Genomic DNA, 17,774 nt, shown 5'->3' with positions numbered 1-17,774 from the left:
AGTTTGTAAAGTATCTTTAGATTATTGTCCTCTCACATCACATGTAATAATGTATGTTGGTATTTAATGTATGTTGGTATTATTTATCTTCCTATTATACCATGATTGTTCCCTTCATGAATACTGACTGGGCTCCTGAAATGATAGGGGCTGGACTAGATGTCTAGGAATTAAGACAGACATCTTGATTTGATGACAGGCATCAGAGAGTTTCTCTCCCTTTAGGTATTTTACAGATTCCTGGGAAATATTCTGAGGAGAAAAGAGTTCAGGTCATGTCTTAGTCTACTCCCACTTCTTCTACAGTATAGCAAAGACTGGGTAGTTTGTAAAGAGTAGAACTATATTTCTCACAGTACTGCAGTCAGGAAATCCAAGATCAGGGTGTCAGTGTGGTCGGGTTCTGGCAAGATCCTGCTTCAGGTCTCACACTGCAGAGTCTCCTGTAACCTGACAGGGCAGAACAGTGAGGGGTTTATCTCAGACATCTTTTATTAGGGCCCTAATTCCACCTGTGAGGCCTCCATCCTCCCTAATCAGCTCCCAAGGACCCACCATATAATAGCATCACTTTGGGGTTTAGGACTGCATAATTCGAATTTTGTAGATCCTCAAACATTCAAAACCTAAAGGTCTTTAAAGCTGCAAGCCTGGCATCTGGAATTAAGAGTAGAGTGTTGGTGAGTAAAAAAGAAGAATGAGCAGGGTGGCAGGAAAAAGGGAAGACCAAGGACTCAGAATCCAAACTCTTGATTTTTGACCTGAACTAATGCTCTAATAATTATATGACAGATTTTGTGTATCAGCCTGAAATGGAGTCCACCATCCCATGGAAGAGGATGAAAATATAGGAGGCAAATGATTTTTCATCTTTTTTGTGAGGAGTCTCCAAAGAATTTCAGGATAAAGGTAGTAACAGCCTCATCTATAGAACCACCAAGAGTAACTGGGTAAACGTCTGGTTGCTGTGAGCTGTGTGAATCATGGCAAGTCTGAGTTTAGATACATGGCTCTGTATCTGACACCAAGCTATTTCTTGTCTATTATGACATAGTAGAGGGCAAACTAGAGATGAGGCCATCCATGGGAATTTATTATGGTCCCAGGGAAAGGTGAAAAATGTGCTGCATTTGCAACTTGAACCACTAAGAGCCCTTAAAGGAAAGAGAATCCTGGTGATTTGAGCAACAAACTCAGTAGAAGTAAAATGGAAATATTAGCCATTTTCTATTGTAATCCCAGCAAATATGGCCATGATGAAGCAAAAATACTTTGGTGATTCATACATGCCTTCCAAAAGGACAAGAAAAATCTGAGATACTGCTTTAGTAAAAAATATCTGATGGATGATTACACTGGGCCTGGTGCTGAGGATGCCACAGAGAGTAAGACAGAATCCAGTTACAACACAGCTGATTTGCCAAAGATGGTCACATACCTACTGTTTAAAGTTTGGAAGTTTGAGGGCTGAGGCAACTTAAAATCCACTGCAAAATCAAAAGAATTCTAGAATAAAGTTGAAAGTTATTCCATTCCACAATAGTTATCAATATTCAGTTCTCAATTACCTGCAATGATGGCTTCCTTTTGCTTATAAAGAATAGACTTGGGGAGTTCCTGACATGTCTCAGTGGTCACGAACGGGACTAGTATCCTTGAGAATGTGGGTCGATCCATGGCCTCACTCAGTAGATTAAGGATCTGGCATTGCCATGAGCTGTGATGCAGGTCGCAGATGAGGCTCAGATCCCCACATTGCTGTGGCTGTGTTGTAGGCTTGCAGCTGTAGCTCCAATTCGACCCCTAGCCTGGGAACCTCCATATGCTGCAGATGCGGCCAGAAAAAGCAAAACAATACAAACCAAAAAATTAGACTTGGATTGGAACATCTCTCTGAAAGTCTTAGAGATATCTGATATTTCACAAAAATAAAGACTCAAATTGATGATTATTTCTAAATCATGCCTTTTCTTTGCTCCCATGGATACAAACATTAGCTTTTAGGGCTACAAAAAAAATCATGCTACTACAATGATGTGTAGCATTCCAAAATTCAACCCTATCCAACAAAATCTTAGTCCTTGGTATTCATTTTCTCTTTGGGTTTTCTTCTTTGTTACAAGAGCAGTACAGACATTGGGTTCACTGAAAATCAACAAACTGTATACACAATCAGTACTACAACCTATGGTGACATGACAGCTCTTTGGAAGAAGTCTCCTCCATCATTTGCTTGATCTCAAAGGCATATTGTGAGGGGTGGCTTTTACTTACTTATGAGCTGCAATTGGCTGTCTTGTGGATGTTGCTTATATTTGAACCTCAGTGTCATTCAGACTATGGGAGTTAAATACAAACACAGATTTCTTTTGTACATTAAATACAAAGATGGTTACATTTTATTATTTAATTCCTCTAAAGTTGTTCAATACATCAAAAATTATGTCAAGTGCTAAACAGAAAAAAATTGAAAATATCTATATATTGGAGTTCCCATTATTGTGCAGCAGAAACGAATCTGACTAGGAACTGTGAGGTTGCAGGTTCAATCCCTGGCCTCAGGCAGTGGGTTAGGGATCTGGTGTTGTGAGCTATGGTGCAGGTCACAGACGCGGCTCAGATCTAGCACTGCTGTGACTCTGGCATAGGCCAGCAGCAACAGCTCCGATTAGACCCGTAGCCTGAGAACCTCCACACGCTGCAGGTGTGGCCCTAAGAAGACAAAAGACAAAAAAAAAAAAAAAATCTGTATATTAGCCAGTGAAGTTAAAAAGTATTTTCTAATATGAAGTAAATTTAAAAGTACCAAAAATAAATATTAAGAAAATAATTTGTCTTTCAATGATTGTGACCAGTTTTGAATGATTTTTAATTTATCCATATTTTGTTAATATTATAAAGTATTTATATAAATTTTATTTGAAAATGTAATTTAATAATTCTTACTATGTAAGTCAATATATTATACTAAAAGTCACTCTGCCAACTTAGGTTGCAAGACTTAGTTATAAAGGTAAATTAAAATTCAATAGCTTTTACATTTCATTTATAGCTTAAAACTTTTTGTCATTTTTACTGTGACTGAACATAAAGAGTAAGCTTTGTACTTTCTTTTTCTATGGATAAAATAGAGATATCCATGGATTACACAAATAGATGCACAGTGTATCTGTGATGACAAAATTTTATGGGGCACAATCAGGGGAAAAAAATCTAAAAAGGCTCTGTAGAGAGAGGAAGGGAAGGCAATAATGAAAAAGAAATGGCTGAGAAATGTTGCCCTAACCCATTTGGAGAGTGCAAGGTGAAAAGCAGAAACAAAAGTGGAAAGTAAGAGGGAACATTCAGAAAATGGAAACGAATGTGTTCCTATTTAAGACACAGGTCTGAGGGAAGGTCTTCAGACATCCTAGAGAGCAGGGTCACAGAGTCATCCACCTCAGCCAGGACAGCAGCATCTGCAAGGTCCCCAATGGCCCCAACCTCAGCCTTCCTCACAGCCCTGGTGCTACTCAGCTGCAATGCCATCTGCTGTCTGGGCTGCGACCTGCCTCAGACCCACAGCCTGGCTCACACCAGGGCCCTGAGGCTCCTGGCACAAATGAGGAGAATCTCCCCCTTCTCCTGCCTGGACCACAGAAGGGACTTTGGATTCCCCCAAGAGGCCTTGGGGGGCAACCAGGTCCAGAAGGCTCAAGCCATGGCTCTGGTGCATGAGATGCTCCAGCAGACCTTCCAGCTCTTCAGCACAGAGGGCTCGGCTGCTGCCTGGGATGAGAGCCTCCTGCACCAGTTCTGCACTGGACTGGATCAGCAGCTCAGGGACCTGGAAGCCTGTGTCATGCAGGAGGCGGGGCTGGAAGGGACCCCCCTGCTGGAGGAGGACTCCATCCTGGCTGTGAGGAAATACTTCCACAGACTCACCCTCTATCTGCAAGAGAAGAGCTACAGCCCCTGTGCCTGGGAGATCGTCAGGGCAGAAGTCATGAGAGCCTTCTCTTCCTCCAGAAACCTGTGAGACAGATTCAGGAAGAAGGAGTGACAGACACCTGGTTCATCGTGGAAATGCTTCTCACTGACTAACAAGCCCACACTTCGTTCTGTGCTGCCATGTCACAGCCCCTCATTTGTGCTGTTGTCCTGCCATGAACTTAATCAATCTGTCAAAGGTTTTCAGAAATATTAAGCAAAATCCTGTTCTACTCTTTAGGCACTGGTTCCTTACAGATGCCCCTGATGATCTATGTATTTATCTATTTATATATTTAAATATTTATTTATTTAACTATATAGATTTAAATATTTTTTATACTATGTTCACCTTTACACTGTGAAAGTTTAAAAATACATTCTTTGTATTTAGTCAATTATTTTCTTTGTTCATTACATTTTTATTATAGAAAAATTCTTGTATATATTTATTATTTTAGAAAACACATCTATACACACACATAATGGTATACTAGTCATCCATAAAAAAGAAGGAAATAGTGCCATTTGTACAAACTTGGATGGACCAAGAGATTATCATACCCAGTGAAGTTAAGTCAGAGAGAGAAAGACAAATACCATATGATATCACTTACATGTGGGATTTAAAATATGACACAAATGAACTTATTTACAATACTGAACCAGATTCACAGACATAGAGAACAAATTTATGGTTACCAAAGGCAAAACCTGAGTGAGGGAGATAAATTAGGAGTTTGGGATTAGCAGATACAAACTACTGTATATAAAATACATAAAGAACAAATTCCTGCCTATAGCACAGGGAAATGTACTCAATATCTTATAATGAACCGTAATGAAATAGAACATGAAAAAGAATATATATATGAATTCATATATATAAATGAATCACTTAGCTATAACCAGAGACCAACACATTGTAAATCAGTTATACTTCAATAAAAAATAAAATATCAAACAAGCAATTAGTCAAAATGTTTACTTTCCTGAAAAACCATTCCACCACATCTGATTGTAACCTGAAAAAAGTATGGATAGTACAGAAAACTACTCATTACTGTGTTATCCAAGTTATAAGTAAAAAGCGACTTCCTCTAAGTCAGGTTTTATGCTGCCCTCAGGAAACAGAGGTGAATGTAAGAAGTTCAACTGTACTTTCTTTTATTTTTGATTTTTGTAGAGAAACCAACCTAAAACAATAAACATAATTAATATTAGTTACATAAGTGTTATACTAAGAAGAAGTAAAAAAAAAATTTCTCAGCAGAAGCTAGAGTAAGACATGTCAGGAAATAAAATCAAAAGCAGTAGTCTCCACATTTAAGTGGCCAACATTCAAGTGCAAATATCCTTTGGAAAATAGATTTTTGAGTTTGCAATTTACAAGCATTTCCATTAACTGAAAGCCATGGAACAAAAGTAGTCATGTGTAAAGAGTGACTAAAATGAGACAGGACTTAACATTGACTCATGGAATCTTCAACGAGTAAAGGGAGGAAAGACCCACCAAGGAAACAGAGGTAGAATGGGCATAAGTTAACAGGATAAAGGGGAATGGCAATAAGAGCCAATTTAAAAGACTAAAACTGCTCTCAAGAATTGCTTCATTCCAAATGTGGATTGAAACTGTCCAGTATATCAGGAAAATAGATGTCATTGGTGATCTTTGTGAGAGCTGGTTTGATGGAATTAATTGCCAGAAACAACATTGGAGGAAGGGTGAATAAATGTTTGACATTATATATAGAAAATATTGAAAGATGTGAAAGATTTGCCTTGTGAAATGCAGAAGAGAAATGGAGTGGGAACTAGAAAGAATTATGGACTTTTTTCTGCATAGTTTTCTCCTTTTAAAATAATTTATCTCTGGGTGGATTTCATGTATTGGCAAATAATATTAATAAGTATTATATTTATTTAAAATCATGATATATTTATAATGATCATTTATCATCCTTTAGATTAATAGGATGTTGAATGCCAGTAAGCTTCTCTGTGTACTGAAGCCATCCACTACTTAGAACTGACCTTAGTGAAAGCTGATTTGATGGAATTAATCAGCAGAAACCATACTGGAATAGGTGAAAAGGTGCTAAGAGTACTCCAATTATCATTTTTTTCACCTGTGCAGTCACTTTACTTCTTTCACCATCATCATAGTCAGATTTATATTTGTTTTCCTTTTACTTCAGTACATCCAACTATAAGGACAGCTTTCTAAGAAAGCTGAATGGAGAAAGAGAAAAAGGTGTATTGAAAATTATGGAAAATAATGATACAGACCCTTTATATTTCCATTTTTACTTCCCTATTTTGTTAACTAAGAGATAAAGGTCAAATAGAAGCTAATTCAGAATAACAAGACAACCCTGGCCCAGAAAAATACTAGGTTAAAAATGAACATATAAAGTTTTAAAGACTCTGAAACTAGTCAAGCAAAGATGGAAAAGTTTTCTAGTATTATACACTGGATTTACTGCCCTACATTTTCAGTGTGAAGCTGAGAATCATGAGTCAAATAGGCTCAGTAGAATTGTACTGACTGAATCTAGGGACAGCTATTAATTACTTCAATATAAGTTTCTAATGTCAAGTAAATCATCACTGAATCTCGGTGGCCAGCTCACAAACTAAACAACATAGTAAGTATTCAACACTTTAATGAATTGAGCTCAGTATCAAAATCAACACAATAAAATAAAATCCCTTTAAGCTAAAAATGAAAAAAAGCTACTTTACACAAACATGTGCTTCCTGTGCACATATATGCATCACACACACACAACACATGATGCATAATGTTGGCTTGTGTCATCTGGAAGCTATGGAAATATTTGACACCTGAGCATCCAATGAAAAGAAGAGAGGTTGTTCACAGAAACACTCTTGGGTCTGGGGCAGTTGATTTTTTGGGGGGACAAAAGCAATTACCCCTCATGAAAGTTTTGCTAAAAGTTGAAAGTGGGATAAGCTGACTCTGGGAGCACATTAAAGAGTGAGAGAGTTAAAGTTCAACTGGAAGATGTGTAGCTATGTGTGCTACACATCATGTGAGATGAAACATGAGCTGATGGGTGAGGGGAGATGGAGTGGTAAAGGATAAATATGTTGTAGATCTTGGGATAAGAACTGAAACACACTTGTGAAGAAATCAGCCAGGGATCTGGGGACTAGCCTGAAAAGCCATTAGTAGGAAAATGTAGAAAGAGTGAAAAATGCCAGTTGCATTTCTGGTTCTGAGGCTCCAGTGAAGCACTGCCACCTGGTCATACTTTTTGTACACAAAATCTGAGAATATTATTCACTAATAATTCTGTCCTGGAGTTACTGTTGTGTATCAGCAGGTTAAGAATCTGACTAGTATCCATGAGGATGCAGATTCCATTCCTGGCCTTGCTCAGTGGGTTAAGGATCCAGTGTTGCCACAAGTTACGATGTAGATCTCAGTCACAGCTGGGATCCTGTGCTGCTATGGCTGTTGTGTAGGCTGGCAGCTGCAGCTCTGATTCGCCCCCTAGCCAGGGAACATCCATATGCCACAGGTGCAGCCCTAAAAAGCATAATAATGATGATGATGATAATAATAATAATAATAATAATGTTTTGAGCAATTAATATGACTCCTATATAATGATACGATTGTGAACAAAACATAGACCGTTTTCCTAAGGTCTGGTAAATCTTTTCTTAAGAGGACAAGTTCAGAGGAATGAGGTTGATTGGCTAACAAACAAAATAAAGAGGTCAAAACCAGAGCCCAGGAACAGAGGCAAAATTTTGTTCTTAGCAAGGAGAACTATTTGCATACTTTTAACTCCAACCAAGAGACTTTTCTCATTTGAAAGCTTTGAATTCATTTACATTGAAACACCTGAAGTTTTTTTGGCAAATTAAAGTTAAATTGAAAAAGCAAAAATAATAATTAAATGGTTTATGTATTCTAATCTATTTAGAGCATACATAATAGAAAGCAAAAAAAAAAAAAAAAGAATAAAGAGTATACAAGAACACCCAGAAAATGAAAAATTACAATGTTTTATATTTAAGAGACATTTACAGAAAGGACTTCAGAGAAAGTAAGGGCCAAGACTCACACAGACACACACCTCATTCAGGCTACCAGCATTGCCAAGATCCTCAATGCCCATCCTGTCTGATAGCCCACGTGGTGGGTAGCTGTAGTATCATCTGTTCCCTGGGCAGTAACCTGCCTCTGGGCCATGGACAATTTCATAGGAATACCCTGATGCCTCTGAGACAACTGAGGAGGATCTCCCTAATCTCCTGAGTGAAGGACAGCTCTGGGAGGTGGTGGATGGCGGCCAGCTGCAGAAGGCCCACGAGATGCTCCAGCAGACCTTCCTCCTCCTCCACACAGAGCACTCCTCTGCTGCCTGGGACTCCACCTTCCTGGACAAGCTTTGCTCTGGACTCCATCAGCTGCTGGAAGACCTGGACTCCTGCTTGGTGCAGGTGATGGGAGAGGAAGAATCTGTCCTGGGAATATCAGGCCCTATATTGGCCATGAGGAAGTACTTCTGGGGAATCCATTGCTACTTGAAAGAGAAGAAACAGAATGACTGTTCCTAGGGAAACTATCAGAGTGGAAATCAGGAGACTCTTCTCTTCATATTCAAATTTGTAGGGAAGATTAAGAAATAAAGTAAGGGATCTGGAAATGGCACTCTTTAACTATCACACAAAGTCATACTCCCACATGTTCAGTCATTTTAAAAAACTCTCATTTCTGCTTACTCTTAGAATGCATTGGGTTAAATCATTCAAAGTTGTGTTTAAATGTTGCTCTTAAGTGTTTATCTCTAAGGGCATCATTTCTTTAGAGATAACCTATAGTGATGTTATGTATGTTTTAATGTATTGGGGGAATTTCTGGTTTCCCATTCAACAGGTAACAAGCTTGGAAGTAGTCTTTCCCAACTTCATATCAACAACAACAAAAATGCAGAACAAAGTGAAAAACAACTCTTCTTAGATCCATCAGAGAATCGAGGTCACAGTGCAAGCTGCTGCCCTTATAACTGTGGAGAGAGGGGGATGCAGAGATCACGGCTTAGCTGGAGCAGAAGTACAGGACAGAAATCACAACTGAAGCTAGTATTGGTAAGAACATTTAAACTTTACCTGAAGAACTGTTGGAGATCCATATGGATGTTTGAGATTTAAAAACTGACTGCAAGATGTTCAGTCTTCAGGAGCCCCATACATTTGTGAATCTTACCTGCAGGACCTCACCAGGTTCTCACTGTGGAGATCAAAGAAAAACCTCCTGGGGCTTTCAGCATAGGAAGGAAAAAGAAAATCATTTTGAACTACTCTCACAATGTTCTTTTCCCTTTAACAAAGGCTGCCCTTAAGAGAAGCTATTTTACCAGAACCTAACCCACCTGGGGGAAGGGAAATACACAACTCTAACCCCTCTAACTTTCCTGTCTCACCTAATAGGATGATTTAAAAAATCCGAGAAGTATTTGTGAAGGTCATAGCCCATGAGCACAGATTCAATAAAAGATGGAGACATTATCATAGGATTATAGAACATTTTCCTTCTTCTATACGTAACTATTATGTCAACTGGGTTCCTATAATACAGGAAATGCAAATGTCAGACTTTATTTAAGAAGGAGTCTCCAGGGCAATCCAAGGACATAAGATGAGACAAAAGCATAGGCATGAGAGGAAATTTTAGCCTCTGACACCTATAGCTACAGCAAACAGTAAACATAGCCCAACTCCTAGCAAGATAAAAGTAAATCCCAACTCTAAATATCAGTTTTCCTCAGTTCCTTTTACCCAGTATATCATGTACAGCTTTCAACAAAAACTTACAAAGCATATTGAAAGGCAAAAGACACAGTTTGAAGAGAAAGAGCAAGCATCAGAAGTAGACTCGGATTTGGCAGATATTTTGGAATTATCAGACCTGAAATTTAACAGAACTATAATTAATACATTGAGGGCTCCAATGTATTCATATACTTGTTCATTAATTCATTCATCTACTTTATCTGTGTCATACTATATACGGTGGTTAAAATAGTTTTGTTCAGATAATACCATGTTAACATTTATAATATCTTAAATGTGACAAAATGTCCATTTTTTAGTCAAATTATTTTCTTGTTTAACTTATGAAATTCTTTCTCAGAAAACTTCTTGTAATTGTTTATTTTGGAAAAAAGAAATAGCCTAAATTTGCAACCCATATTGAAGAATGGATGATAAATTAAAATTACTTATTTTTTCCAGTTGGTTATATTTTAAAATAGCATATTTCTATGCCAGATTATGTGACTATTCTGGGGATACAGAGGCAAACAAAGCAACTGTGGACACCTATTCTCTTGGTACTTTCACATTTGGAAAGAAAAAGACATAAAATAGTAACATGCTTAATGAATTTCAATATTGTTTCATCTTACAATGAGAGATAAACACAAGGATTCTTTCACCAGAATCTTGAATGAAGGCTATCAAGAATGAGGCAAAAGCAGATGTGCCCTATAAAGTGTCTGAGAAAAATCCAAAGGCAGACATCCCATTGGTAGATGCATCTGCTGATATGGAACCTTCAACAATGTATATCTGGAGATATTAATTTGCAATTGGGGCAGATTTGCAAATAAAGACATGATAATTGAAGTGTTTATTTTTGAGCAGAGTTTAGAATGAGAAGACAATCTAAAGCTTATGAAGAAGTTTAAATTTTAGGGCTAAAAGACAAGGAAAGACTAAAAAGGTAAAAGAGATGGCATAGCCAGTCCAATCAGGAGACAACCATGGAAAAAAGATCTTCAGAAAGTAATGAATAAGAAAACACAGGGCTTAAAAATTGAGCAGTACCTTCAGGGAAGGGTAGGGCTAAACTATCCAGAGGATTTGAAAACACAGATGCCTTTAGTGACTTTAGTAAGATCTGGTTTGGCAGAAGAGTAGAGCAGAAACTAGACTGCAGACTGAAGGATGAATAATAGTAGTGTGATATAAGTTGTTTCCTTTATCTTTTTATCTAGGTCAGTCTTGCTAGAGTTCGCTAGAGTTCTATATATTTAATAAACTTTTTTTTAAACAAGTTCTTGGTCTTTGTAATTTTTTATATTCTATTTTCCTTAATTTTCTACTATCCTTATTGCTTCCTTCTATTTATGTTTAATTGGTGCTTCTATTAATAGCTTGTTAAATTATAAGTGAAGAATGTTGATTCTGGACTTTTCTTCTCCTATAGCATAAGTAACTAAAGTCACACATTATACTTTAATTCTGCTCTAGTAGCTTATTACAAATTTTGATATGTTGTATTTTCATTTACTTGAAAATAGCTTCATTTTTCCTTTGGGATTTCTTCTTTGCCCCATGAGTTATTTAAAAGTGTGTTATTTAATTTCCAAATACTTGGGGATATTTAAATATCTTTTGTATTTATTTATTTATTTTGCTTTTTAGAGCTGCACCCATGGCATATGGAAGTTCCCAGGCTAGGGTTCGAATCAGAGCTGTAGCTGCTGCCCTTTGCCACAGCCACAGCAATGTGGGATCTGAGCCGCATCTGCAACCTACACCACAGCTCACAACAACACCAGATCCTTAACCCACTGAGTGAGGCCAGGGATTGAACCTGTATCTTCATGGATCCCTGGTTGGGTTTGTCAATTGCTGAGCCACGAAAGGAACTCCCCTTATTTTTTATTGCAGTTAAAGGACATACTCTGTCATTTCAGCTCTTTTAATTCTATAGAAATTTGCTTATGATCCAGAATATGATCTATATTTACAAGTGTCCTGAAGAAAGCTGAAAAAGATATACACAAACACACACACACACGTAGACACATATAGTTTGCTTTTGTTTTTTTAGATGGAGTTTTCTACAAATGTCATTTAGTTTAGGCTGGCTTCTACTGCTTTTCAAGTAGTTTCATTTTTATTCTATCCATTAGGTCATTTACTGCAAAGAAGTGTTGATATCTTCAACTGTAATTGTGGATTTGTGTATTTATGCTTTCAGTTTTGTTAGTTTTTGCTCCATATACTTTTATTCTCTGTTGTTGGATATGTACAAATTTAGAACAGTTATATCTTTATGATATGCTAGTCATTTCATAGAAATTTAGAATAGTTATATCCTTAAGATAAGTTAACCATTTTTTTTCTTTTCTTTTTTTTTTTTTTTTTCTGTCTTTTTGCCATTTTCTTGGGCCGCTCCCGCGGCATATGGAGTTTTCCAGGCTAGGGGTCGAATCCGAGTTGTAGCCGTGGGCCTATGCCAGAGCCACAGCAATGTGGGATCCCAGCTGCGTCTGCGACCTACACCACAGCTCATGGCAATGGCAGATCCTTAACCCACTGAGCAAGGCCAGGGATCGAACCCGAAACCTCATGGTTCCTAGTCGGATTCGTTAACCCCTGAGCCACGACGGGAACTCCTCTTTTTTTATGTCCAGCAATTATTTTTTTCAAGTCTAAAAATGGCTAATATTGGAGTTCCTGCTGTGGCTCAGTGGGTTAAGGACCTGATGTAGTCTCTGTGAGGATGCATTTCAATCTCTGGCCTTGCTCTGTGGGTTAAAGATTTGGTGTTGCTGCAAGCTGCAGCACAGGTCACAGACGTGGCTTGGATCTGGTGTTGCTGTGCCTGTGTAGGCCCACCTGCAGCTCTGATTTGACTCCTAGCCTGGGAAGTTCCATATGCCACAGGTGAAGTCTAAAAAAAAAAAAAAAAAAGTCTAATATCAATACAATTATGTCAGCTTTCTAACAAGTCCATGGTATAATTATTCCATCTTTTAATTTTAACTTATTATTATGTTTTTATATTTAAAGTGGGTTTCTTACAGATGGGGGAAACTGGGTATGTTTTGTATATTTATTTGTATGCCCTAAATCTGAATTCTTTATATTGCATAGGAAGTTATGTTGCCTTAGCCCTCTACACTCTGATCTTTAAATAACAGGTATGTGACCTTTGACAAGTCAGCTCTGTAGTAACTGGACCCTAGCTTATCCTCTGTGGTATCCTCGGCACCAGGCCCAGCATAATCACTCAACACATAATTTTTACTAAAGCAGTTTCTCAGAAGTTCTTCTACTGGAAAGCATTTATGAATGACCAGGTTATTTTGCTTTTCACGGCCATATTTACTGGGATTATAAAAGACATTGGCTAAAATTCCCACTCTGCTGGTGTCAACAATACCTACCAAGTTTATTGTTCAAACCACCAGGATTCTCTTTCCTTTAAGGAAGTATATACCTATCTGCTGCTTCTGATACCTCCCACTTCCTCTCTGCTTTCCAGTATCCCATTCTTCAACCCCCATGTCATAATCATTTCCTTCCTCAGTGAAGAAATGTCCCGTGTGCTCTCCTAACTCACTCTGCATTAACCTGTAACACCCATACATACAGCTGTTTCCTATTGCCTTGTGGTTTCTTACTGTCAATTTTACTTCAGTACAAAACTACCAAGTGAAAAGCAAAAGTTGTGTGAAAGTTCTAGGTTTCTGGGAAACTCTCATATGAGAGACCATACTCTCCTGGTGAATATTTTTGGAAATGAGTGAATGTCCCTGTTATAATGATGTAACACTAGCTATAGCAAAAAGGAAATAGAAAGCAGCATCCATTTTACTATGTGGACTCTTAAATATTTATGATGGAAGAGTGCCACCTGTTGTTGGTCAAGGTGAACAGTGACCGTTGCCAATCTGGAGATCAGGATTCTGTTCTATGCATGTTTTGTCCCCTAGCAGATTTTCCTTTAGAGCTAAAAAAGGCTTTTTCTTGGAAAGAACTCCTTTTAATAGTCTAAGAAGCCCACTTTCTTAGCTTTTAAAATATTTTAAAAAGTATACTTTTTAAAAAAGAGCAGTTAGGGTCACAGCAAATTTAAGCAGAGTTATAGAGATTTCCCATATACTCCCTGCTCCTATATATGCATAGTCACCCCAAATATCAACATCCCCCACAAGATGGAACATTTGTTACAATTGTAACATTTGTTACTCCTGCGTCAACAACTTTTAAATTTAACTTGTAGCTTAACATTTTTAGTTATCATTAACCCTGCATTGAATAAAAGTAAACTGTGCACTTTCCTTTTCTTTATATAGAGATATCCATCAATTCCAGAAAGATACACAATATATTTCTGTTATCAAAATTCATGGGGGGCAATTAGGAAAAAAAAATCTAAAAAGGCTCTGTAGGCAAGGAAAGAGGCAATAATGGGAAAAAATGGTTAAGAAACCCTGCCCTAACCCATTTGGAGAGTGCAAAGTGAAAAGCAGAAACAGAATTAGAAAGTAAGAGGGAACATTTCAGAAAATGGAAACGAATTCATCCCCATTTAAGACACAGTCCTGAGGGAAGGTCTTCAGACATCCTAGAGAGCAGGGTCACAGAGTCACCCACCTCAGCCAGGACAGCAGCATCTGCAAGGTCCCCAATGGCCCCAACCTCAGCCTTCCTCACGGCCCTGGTGCTACTCAGCTGCAATGCCATCTGCTGTCTGGGCTGCGACCTGCCTCAGACCCACAGCCTGGCTCACACCAGGGCCCTGAGGCTCCTGGCACAAATGAGGAGAATCTCCCCCTTCTCCTGCCTGGACCACAGAAGGGACTTTGGATTCCCCCAAGAGGCCTTGGGGGGCAACCAGGTCCAGAAGGCTCAAGCCATGGCTCTGGTGCATGAGATGCTCCAGCAGACCTTCCAGCTCTTCAGCACAGAGGGCTCGGCTGCTGCCTGGGATGAGAGCCTCCTGCACCAGTTCTGCACTGGACTGGATCAGCAGCTCAGGGACCTGGAAGCCTGTGTCATGCAGGAGGTGGGGCTGGAAGGGACCCCCCTGCTGGAGGAGGACTCCATCCTGGCTGTGAGGAAATACTTCCACAGACTCACCCTCTATCTGCAAGAGAAGAGCTACAGCCCCTGTGCCTGGGAGATCGTCAGGGCAGAAGTCATGAGATCCTTCTCTTCCTCCACAAACCTGTGAGACAGATTCAGGAAGAAGGCGTGACAGACACCTGGTTCATCGTGGAAATGCTTCTCACTGACTAACAAGCCCACACTTCCTCCTGTGCTGCCAGGTCACAGACCCTCATTTCTGTTGTCATCCTGCTATGAACTGAGTCAATTTGTCAAAGGTTTTCAGGAGTACTAAGCAATGTCATGTTCAACTCTATAGGCACAAGTTTCTTACAGAGCCCATGATGATCTATTTATTTATATATTTAAATATTTATTTATTTAAATATTTATAACATTTAAATTATCTTTGTTTATATAAAATTTTGTATACCTTTACTTTGTGGTAATAAAATAAAATGTGTCTTTACAGGTTAATTTATTATTGTGTTCTATTTATTAAATTTTTATTATAGAAAACTTCCTGTATTTCTTTATTGTTTAAAAAGAAATACCTAGCTTGACCATGCAACTGGGTTCAAGAATGGATGACACAAGGGAGTTCCTACTGTAGCACAGTGGAAATGAATCCGACTAGTATCCATGAGGATGCAGGTTCAATTGCTGGCCTTGCTCAGTGGGTTAAGGATCCGACGTTGCTGTGAGCTGTGATGTAGGTTGCAGACGTGGCTCGGATCCTGTGTTGCTGTGGCTGTGGTGTAGGCTGGCAGCCGCAGCTCTGATTTGACCCCTAGCCTGGGAACTTCCATACGCTGTGGGTGTGGCCCTAAATTTAAAAAAAAAAAAAAAAAAGGATGGCACAATTCATTTACCCATCACACTATATTTAAATTACAAGTAATAACTGATTTTTAAAGCTAGATTGGGTGTTGCCCTCACAATATGGAGGTAATCACAACAAATATAGTTCCTGCTCTCTTGTAGCTTTGATTTTTGTAGGGAAAGAAATCTAAGAACAATAATCACACTTAATGCTATTTAATGCTATAATGAGAAGAAAAAATAAATGATTTCTCTCAGCAGAAGCTAGAGTGAAGAATGTTGGGAAATAAAAATAAAAGCCATAGATATCCTCTCCAGTTGACTGGTAGCTATCTAGATGCAAACATTATCTGTAAGTTGGATATGTGAGTTTGTAATGTAAAAGGAATGCTATGGCTAGAGGTCCTTATCTGGCAACTGAAAGCCAGAACAGAAATGGTCGTGTGGGGAGACAATGCATGGTGAGAAAAAAGCTTAAACTTGTTTCTGAGGATCTTCCACTTTTAAAGGGAAGTGAGAGAAGAGACAAAGGATACAAGGTGGAATGCCATATACTACAAGAACCATACCAGAGAATGATATTAAGTGTATTTAAGAAAATAAATGTGCTTAGAAGAAATCTGTGGAGTCATGGAAGATGTGGATTGATTTCTACCTACTACATCAGGAATAGAGATGACACCGGTAATCTTAATGAGAGTTGGGTTGGTGGAATTAATAAGCAGAAACCACAATGGAACAGACAGAAATTAAAAAAAAAAAAGGTTAGTGACTCTGGAGTGGAGAAGGAAATAGTGTGTGGTGTAGGATCTGGGAAATAAGGTGGGTTAGTTTTTCTGTGCATAGTTTTGCATTTTATGAAGAATTATTTTTTTCTAAATGATTTCATGGAATTGATGTACTGGCAAATTATATTAATGTGTTTAATATTGTATTTATTGTAAATCATGATTTAGTTACAATGATAATTTATCATGTCTAAGTTAATACTACTTTGTATATCAGTAAGCTGCTCACCATTTTTTTAAATTATGCAGGAATAGACAACTAATTCAATCCTTCATTAAAATATCTTTACCACTGATAATATAATGTTTCCTGGAGTTACTGGCTTTGTAAATTACATTACTTTCATCATTGTGACACTGGTTACTACAGCAGCTTTACAGCATATTAATTTTCTACTAGAGCTAGATATGATAATAATTCTTTTTTATTACTGCTTGGTAATTTTTAACAATCTGGTGAATATCACAATCTTCTATGGATTCCAAAATAACAAAAATAATCTTGAATATACAGACTGACAGACTTTCTTTAAAAAGGAAAGTAGGAAACTGGATTAGGCAACCTCTTTCTCAATACTTAAGGTAAAGGAAAAAAAAAATGGTCAAAACCAGCTGAAAGTGTTATATAAACAATGAAAATCCACAGAGCAAGAAAGCATTGTGTGTAATTCAGGAGTAAAAACAGATTTAGCAATTATAACAGAAATTCAGAATATCAAGCTCACAAAATCACCTATAACTCACAATGAAGAACTTTTCATTGAAATTCCACTCTCTTTGGACACATGTGTGATGGTGACAAACCCCCTTAATCTAAGCCTTAGTTTTTCCATAAATAAAATTGGTTCAAAATATTTATATAGTTTTTGTGAATATGAAATGAACTCATGCATTTTAAGGCATTTAGCATCATATAGACAACTATATATGAGAACTTTATTAGCCTATTTCTAAAAATACTCAGGAACTGATTTCCAAATAAGGCAACCTAAAAAGCCAGAATTCTGTCATGAATTCTACAGAAGACTTAAAAATTGTCATTTTTTCTCTCTCATTTCAAAAATGCATCTTATTTACATTCAACGATGAAATGTTAGTTTGTATTAATATCTGAGTAGAATAAATACCTAAGTAAAGGGCAGAGGAACATGCTATCTAGTGATGCTGGCACCTGGCACATCCCTCCCTCTCAGCATTCCAGGATACATCCTCATATGACAGTATTTCACTCCCTTCCAAAGCAGAAAGCCCCATGACATCTTTCTCATTCACTCTCTTTACCTCTCAGCTGTTCACACCACCTCTTTC

At 37.9% G+C, this 17,774-nt stretch overlaps 2 protein-coding genes across 2 annotated transcripts; both read left to right on the top strand.

The window, feature by feature from the left end:
* The first annotated feature begins 3,472 nt into the window (after nucleotides 1-3,472).
* Nucleotides 3,473-4,018, top strand: LOC100153325 (interferon alpha-2). The gene has a single exon (NM_001130219.1). The coding sequence runs from the start codon at nucleotides 3,473-3,475 to the stop codon at nucleotides 4,016-4,018; it is 546 nt and encodes a 181-aa protein (NP_001123691.1).
* A 7,066-nt stretch (nucleotides 4,019-11,084) lies between these two features.
* Nucleotides 11,085-14,983, top strand: LOC100737904 (interferon alpha-1-like). Its single transcript, XM_084983760.1, has one exon. The coding sequence runs from the start codon at nucleotides 14,438-14,440 to the stop codon at nucleotides 14,981-14,983; it is 546 nt and encodes a 181-aa protein (XP_084839886.1). The 5' UTR covers nucleotides 11,085-14,437.
* Nucleotides 14,984-17,774: the final 2,791 nt, after the last annotated feature.

This window comes from Sus scrofa, chromosome 1 (assembly GCF_054392235.1).
Source record: "Sus scrofa isolate SSC_HxYL_T2T_F1_AM1 chromosome 1, Sscrofa_HxYL_maternal_Yorkshire_Landrace_v2.0, whole genome shotgun sequence".
Classification (NCBI taxonomy): domain Eukaryota; kingdom Metazoa; phylum Chordata; class Mammalia; order Artiodactyla; family Suidae; genus Sus; species Sus scrofa.
This window is presented reverse-complemented; position numbering and strand designations above follow the sequence as displayed.